The following is an 8,093-nucleotide window of genomic DNA, read 5'->3' on the forward strand; positions in this document are numbered from 1 at the left end:
GGATCACTAAGGTTTAAGGATGTATGGACCACTGTAGAGAGGGTGAAGATGGCGATAGAGATAGTGGTGAAATTGATGGAGACAATGACGGTGATAATAATTCCACCGGCAACACTCCTACGCCACCGAAAGAGAGGGAGAGAGACCCCTCCTCCTTATTCTTCTTCCTTGGCCTTCTACCTAGTTGGGAGGAGGTTTCCCCCTCTAGTTCTTGGTGTTCATGGCCCCTGGAGGGCGAGAGCTCTCCTCCAAGACTGGATCTCTCGGGCAGTATTTTTCTAGATGATGAAGTCTTAGTTCCGTCACTATTTTATTTGCCACGGGAGTTCCGTGAATCCAAAAACGTACAGAAAAATAGGGTTGCTTACAACCTTCCGGACGAAGCTATAGCAATAGGACACCACAAGGAAACCTCGCTATGCGGCCTGGCTTCTAGCCGCGTGGTGGGATACGCGGAGGCCTTGGGGCCCCTCAAGTGGGCCTAGGCCCATTGGGACCTCTCGGTTACGAACCTTGCTGACATATTTTTATTTGATTTTTTCTAGATCTGAAAATATCATTTTCTACAACATATAAAAACACTAGAAAACAACAAATGGCCTTGGCACTGGATTAATATCCGATAAAGATCATAGGAAAGCATGCCAAAAAAAATGTATATGTGAATATAACATGAATACTTCCAAAATTATGATATGTTGGAGACATATCAAGGTGTGAGTGCCAAGGCATTCAAACGCCCCTGAAGGTTCACCCTAATGTCCTTTGAGCCCCCCCCCCCCCAACGAGTGGGCCTCAAATCCATCGTTGTTGGTCTTGAAGAAAACTTCACCATAACACACCACAAGCAAGGAAGGTTCTAGGATGGACTCCTAGGCGCAACTACCAGAGTAACAAGTTTGGTTTTGCGCAAGCAAGGGGGTCACGATTTGATTTGGTGGAAGTTTAGGTCTAGGGTTCTTCTTTGAATCATCTAAGTTTGATGGAGTTTGGTTGGAGGAATCAATGGGAAATGAGCTTTGAAGGTGTCAACAATGGTGGGCAGCTCAAATTTGGAGGACTAGGTCTAGAGAAAGAAGAGGGGTGGGCTTATATAACTCCCCTCAAAACCAACCATTATCCTCACATGTGGTGCACCCCGAAGATCCCGTGGTTCGGAGCCATAGAAATCTGGTCTATCCGAAACCAAAACATATGTGACGCTTGGAGCCATTTGTTACCCCCGAGATCTAGGGGTCAGAGGGCAATATTTTTAGGTGTCCAGAGGCGATGCCAACTAGACCCAGAGATTCGGGATATCAAGTGAGGTACCAAGGTTTATTTTTGAGAGAGGATTTGTGTATGGATTTTTTGTGGGGGTTTAGATGAAGAACGTGTATTATGATCCCCACACCTATTAATTACCTCAATACTCTTAATAGTGCGGCTTTCCAACCACTTGATAAACTGAAATCTTTCGGGGGGTTTGAACTTACAGTCACATTTTCCCTTTATAATTAGTGGGGGTATCTCACCTCCATCCTTTTCGTCATATGAGACTAAGTAGCCGAGAATCACTTAATTAAAAGTGTTAGTCGCACTAATCATATGGTACCAACACTACACACTTAAGGGGTTACATGCAACTAGGGGCAACTCGGGTGGCAAAAACCTACCCATCACCTAAGTCCCCAGCCATCCCATTCGACCCCTAGCTACCTTCAGAGGATGCTGGTTGGAATGCCCTCACCAGCGGACGGCAACATGGGGCTCTCTCTTTTGTGTGAGCGGCACTATGGAAGGAGTAGAGGAGCACGGTGGTTGGGGCAGTCTGCGCTGGTGACCATGTTATGGTGGAGCAGAAGGTGTGGCTACACAAGGGGTGCCTTGTGGTGGTGCGCTGTGTGTGTGACCCAAGGAGCTAGATCTGGGCCCGTGAGGGCTAGTTTAATGCGCCCGGGTAATGGGAAGGTGATGGAGCGGCCGGATGCAGTGGCCCTGGTGGCGGTGCCCCCTCATCCCTCAATTTTAGGTGTGGGCAAGAAGTTGCTTTGGTCTGCGGGTGGATGCCGGAGTGGCGGCTTTGGGTCGGTGGTGCTGTGCTGTTGGTTTCGTGGACAGAAGTGGATTGGTCAGCGGCAATTCCGGTGAGAACATTGGCTCCTTGGAGGCGTCGAGAGCTAGCGGCGCAGTGCACTATACTCTCAAGAGTTTAGTGATGGTGGTTTTTTGTGGTGATCCAGACGAAAGTTTAACTTGACTTTGTCGGCGCTCGGTGATGGCAACACTCTTCTAGTACATTCCATCTTGATGGTGTTTCTATGGAGTCTCAAACCGCCTCCAACCACGGGGTTTGTCTTCCAGGTGAAATCCTTGAACAATAACTAGATTGTATGGTGGCGGCGTTTTCTTCATGTCATTTTTCCTCCATGGAGGCATCATTTACTGGAAAATGAGGATCGGGGAGCGTTGCCAGCAGTGACTTTCTCCGGTGGGATGCTGGTGATTTCGAGTGGGTTCGATGGTCGAGCATCACTGGCTTGGTGGTGTGGTTCACTGTTCTTCGTGTGGTCAGTTAAGCCCGGATTAACTTCCCTTGATGTTCTGTCTTCTCTCTCCGGTGGCAGGGTCCCGACGGCTATGCTGCCTACTGTTGCATGTCCGGTTTGTTCAGCGCCACCCCATACCTAGTCTAGCTAGGTAGTCTTGCAGTGATGCTTGGGTTTCGGCATGCTTTTCCTCATAAGCTGGACCAACTCTCTATTTAACGATGCAAGGCGGGAGCTCCCCGCCCTCCGACGAGGTTCCATCGAAACATTATAGCTTTACTTTATTATTAACATTCTTGATTCAATACATCTTTATTTCTTGTAGCTAAATATATAACTCTAGCTATTTATTTCTCCATACATCTGGAGATACTATTAGATAGGCGTTGAGAAAAATATGGAGGTAAGTTACGTGCAATTGTCACATTAGCCAACTTTCAACAGTTGGCGAACTGGTAGGTGTTGTAGCTTTGCCCCCTCTTTGCCTTATTTGGTTATAAAATTATATCATTTGGGGAGTTTTAACTTGAGATGTCCCTATATAAAAACAGAGCATGCAAGATCAGTTTTTTGGTCGACTTTCACTAGTTCTTGTCATTTAATGAAGTTAAGTTTGTTGCAGTTGACTATAGCATAGTCCTGAGTGTTTTAAAATTCTTATGCATCAGCCTGTTGTAAGTACAGTTTTGTTTGAGTATGTATTTGTGTGGGTTAGAAATGGAGTTTAGGAGGATTACTTTGAAAGGTTTTTGTTTAAATGTTTTGGTAAATGCTAGCAGAATGGACTGAAAATTTAATTAATACATCTGTTACTTCATTTTGCAGTGGCGACTCTAATTATATTGCGGAATAGTATACAGCTGGGCCCCTAGCCAACAGTGAGACATTGGCATATATCAGAAGCTAATGGCGGAGATTGTGATTCTTCTAGCCATTAAAAAGATTGGAATTGCCTTGGCAAATGGAGCGGCACACCAAGCCAGCGCGTTGGTTGGAAAGTACAAGACACAACTGCAGGAGTTACAGCGCAGCATGGATCGTGTCATGAGGGAGCTTCGCGTAATGCATGATTTTCTTTGTCAAATGGACATTCGAAACCGCAACTTACAAGTGCAAGAGAGCTGGTTGGGGGAAGTACGAAAAGTAGCACATTTGATGGAGGACACGGTGGATGAGTATTTGTATCAAGTTGGTCGGGAACATGATATAGGGTGTTGCTTTTACTTGAATAAAGGGTTCAAAAAACCAAGATCTCTGCTTTCTTTGAACATGATAGCTTTCAACGTGAAGGAAATAGAGAAAGACCTTTCACACCTGTATGAGACAAAAAACCGTTGGGTTCCTGTGAACGGTGGGGATACTGGCAGCTCAAATTATATCGTCGAGAGGTCCCAAGATCTAGCAAACATCTCACGCTCGCTTGATGATGAAGATCTAGTGGGGGTGGATGAAAACAAAGAAAAACTTGTGATGTGGTTGGCAGGTGATGATCTAGAACGCTCTGTGGTAGCATTGCTCGGAATGGGAGGGCTTGGTAAAACAACTTTAGCTGCAAGTGTCTACAAGAAGGTGAGAGAGAAATTCCAGTGTCATGTTTGGGTCTCCATCTCTCAAAATTATTCTAAAGAAGATGTCTTGAGGAATATAATCAAGAAACTTTTTGAACATAATGTCAGTGTTCTATGTAGCACTGTGGCTATGGACATCACGTGCCTTGAAGAGACGGTGAAGAAGTTTCTGGAGCAACATAAGTATTTGATTGTGTTGGATGATGTTTGGACTCCAGAAGCATTTGATGACTTGTCTAGGGCACTTGCTCAAAATGATAAGGGCAGTAGATTGATTATCACAACAAGGGAAGGCAGTGTTGCTGCGCTTGCCTCTCGAGGGCATATCTTAACAATGGAAGCTTTACCAGAAGACAAGGCATGGGACCTCTTTTGTAAGAAAGCCTTTCCAAGAGATACAAATCATGAATGCAATGTGGAGTTGAAGCCTTTATCTGAGGAAATAGTTAGCAAGTGCAAAGGCTTGCCTCTTGCTATTGTGTCAGTTGGTAGCCTATTGCGTGTGCGTGAGAAAAGTATGGAAGAATGGAGAAGAATAAATAACCAATTGAGTTGGGAGCTAATTAATAATTCTAGTCTTAGTGATATAAGGAATGTTTTGCATCTGAGCTTCATATACCTTCCAACACACTTGAAAAGTTGTTTCTTGTACTGCAGCTTGTTTCCTGAAGACTATCTTTTCAAAAGGAAAGAACGTGTACGATTATGGACAGCCGAGGGGTTCATCGAGGAGAGGGGTGAAAGCACATTAGAAGAAGTGGCAGAAGGCTATCTGAAGGAGTTGATTGATAGAAACATGCTACGACTTGTTAAAAGGAACAGTTTTGGTAGGATGAAGAAATTCAGAATGCACGATATCTTACGTGAATTGGCAATGGACTTGTGCCAGAAGAACTGCTTTTGTGTTAAAAATGACAATAAATGTGGGGAGTCTCTTCAGAAGGATGATGGGCGTCGATTGGTGCTGCATAAACTAAAAAATGACATGCAACAACCATTTTCCAATATGCACCAACTTCGAACTGTCATTACATTGGGCGGTAGCAAGTCGACATTGGATCTACTACCTCGGCTATGTGATAAGTCGAGATATATGACAGTGCTAGAATTAAGTGGTCTACCCTTCGATAGGATTCCAAATGCTATTGGTGATCTTTTTAATCTTCGCCATTTGGGTTTGCGTAATACAAAAGTGAAGTTACTCCCGAAGTCTGTTACGAAGCTTTCGAATTTGTTGACACTGGACCTTTATAGATCTGACATACATGAGTTGCCTAGTGGGATTGTGAAACTGAAGAAGCTCAGACACTTATTTGCTGAGAAAACTATTGATCCGGATTGGAGAGGAATTGCATGTTGCCATGGTGTGTGTATCCCCAATGATCTCGGAAATCTAACAAACCTGCAGACGCTATACGCGTTGGAAGCACAAGATGAGTCTCTTAGACTACTAGGGGAGCTGAGGCAACTAAGGAGCTTGAGGTTATTAAATGTGAAAGGAAGCTATTGTGGACGTATCAGTGAATCTCTAGTTCAAATGCGGCATTTGTCCTTGCTATCTGTGAATGCAAGTGATGGGAATGAGGTTCTCCTATTGAATGTCCTCCTGCCAAGCCTGCAAAAGCTACGTCTGAGAGGACGGTTAGCAGAATGGTCATTGGATGAGTCTCCTCTCTTCCAAGGTGTAGGCGGGCAGAACTTGTATGAATTGTCTCTATATTGGTCACAATTGAGAGAAGACCCCCTGCCATCCATTTCCCGGTTGTCAAACTTGACGTGTCTACAGTTCACAAGAGCATACAATGGAGAGCAGCTGACATTTCTCTCAGGTTGGTTTCCCAAGCTAAAGATTCTCTTTCTAAGAGACTTGCCTAATCTGAATCGGCTAGAGATACAGCAAGGTGCCATGGCGAGCCTGGAAAAATTATACTTAACCAACCTCAACAGCATGACTGAGGTTCCACCGGGCATTGAGTTCCTCCTGTCCCTCCAGTATCTAACCTTCCGTGAAATTACCAATGACTTCTTGTCGGTGCTGCGTGGATGTTCTGCAATTGAAGGGACACAGTGGCAGCATACTCTCCGACGTTGACTTGCCACACTGGTCGGGAAAATGTGTAGGTATGTAAGCTAGGCACTAACCTGCCAACTAGCTATAATCATTATTTGTTTTCTCCCTGTACTCTAATCTTACTAATTTAACATTTTTGATGTGATATGGTGTTGGTTATGCAGGTCGACAGCCAGAAGGGAAATGGTTCATTATTTGGGCCGCATGCAGTGAGTACAGGCGTCAATGCATCTGAAGGTGCATTATGCGGTATTGGTATTGCATTCGTGCTGGTGCCGATATACTACAATACCGTCTATATCTCCTCCGCTTTTACAAGATGTACTACTGCTGCTGTTGTCCGTGTACATATGAAGTGTGATTACATTGCTTGTTGATGATTTCCGGTTGTGGCTTTCAAATTAGATGACATTTACTGTAAGGCTGCGTGCGACCTGTGTTTACATATTCAGACTAATTTTGGTGTGATTTGTTTCAGTTATGTACTGCTGTTATAATTCATATGTGCATGTTGTGAACCCGATTAAATAAAAGACTTGGTTTGTGATTCATAATGCTCGGGTATTCACTTTCATTGTGATACGGTTGCTGCCTTTAGTTGTTGCTGTTGTAACTTGCCTGTCTGTTTTGTAGATAGGCTTGCTCTGTTTCTGTATCTCTTATTTTGGACATGTGTGTGCATGCTACTCCCTCCGTTCCTATATTAGTTTACAGAGGGAGTATTTGTCTTTTTAGAGATCTCAAATGGACTACCACATACGGATGTATATAGACATATTTTAAAGTGTAGATTCACTCATTTTGCTCCATATGCAGTCACTTCTTGAAATATATAGAAAGACAAATATTTAGTAACGGAGGGAGTATTTCCTTATGTTTCGTTGAGCAACGATGCATTGGTGCAATGAGGGGACACACTTCGGAAATGCTGAGATGGTGCTACAGTAGAAATACTAGAAGGAAAGGCGGTCAATTTTAATTTTCTGTACATAAAAAGGCGATTGATGAGGTCATGTCACACAACATGCGGTTTTTCCAGGGATCCATGTTTATACAGTACAAATGTGGATGCTTCTTTGTCGTTTCGGTTGCTAGTAGCTATCAGCATGTCTGCCAAAACTGTTTCTTACAAAGGTTAAAAACTCATGATCGCGGGTCAGGGCACTCTGTTAAAGCCTCGGTGTCCGACAAATTTGCTAGGGCCTTGGTGTCATTTTCGATAGGATGTCCTTGGGCCCTTGGTGTCATTTTCGATAGGATGTCCTTGAGCGCTCGTGTTTCTGCTGATTGTGCATTGTGTCTGGATTCCTCTGATCTTTCAGGATGTATTACCGCACCATTTTTGCTGCTTGTGCCTGTGTTTGCCACTGCTCGTACTGTTCGTGCCATAGTGTTTCTTATTGTTGTGGCTTATAATGAAACTCTCTTTTCAAGCATCCAATTTGGTTCTCTCCTTCGTGCTGAAAAATCCATGCCGGTCTGAGAGATGAGGTTGGAGCAGTTAGGTGCGATAAATTGACAGTAAGAAAGCGAGATTCGGCAAGGCATTGCATTGCGGGGAAAGAAGTATAAGAGCAGCATGTATTTAAAATTAGTCTCCTCAAATGTGGGAAGATCTGTAAGATAAATCTCACTTAGTTTCCTTGGAGATTGAAGGAGATTAAACACAAAGAAATCCATAGGGAATGTTAATGAATTTTAAGTGTTAATTAATGATTTCATCATAAAACAAGTTTAGGGACAATCTGAGCGCAACCGAGGAAGCGACCAGGATCGACGAAGCCTGACCCTCGCGTCGCCCGACCCGGGCGACTCGAGGGAACCCAGCCGCCGCTGGCTCGCCACCCTCCTCGCCCCTACCCGGCGTCGCCGTCGCCGGAGGGCCGGCCGGCGAAGCCGCGACGGGCCCTGGGATGGCGGCGGGGG

General features: G+C 44.5%; 1 protein-coding gene across 1 annotated transcript; it reads left to right on the top strand.

Moving 5' to 3' along the window:
- Window positions 1–3,434: 3,434 nt before the first annotated feature.
- Window positions 3,435–6,188, top strand: LOC119332894 (disease resistance protein RPM1-like). The gene has a single exon (XM_037605993.1). It carries the CDS (start codon window positions 3,435–3,437, stop codon window positions 6,186–6,188), a length of 2,754 nt encoding a protein of 917 aa, XP_037461890.1.
- Window positions 6,189–8,093: the final 1,905 nt, after the last annotated feature.

This window comes from Triticum dicoccoides, chromosome 7A (genome assembly GCF_002162155.2).
Source record: "Triticum dicoccoides isolate Atlit2015 ecotype Zavitan chromosome 7A, WEW_v2.0, whole genome shotgun sequence".
Classification (NCBI taxonomy): Eukaryota; Viridiplantae; Streptophyta; class Magnoliopsida; order Poales; family Poaceae; genus Triticum; species Triticum dicoccoides.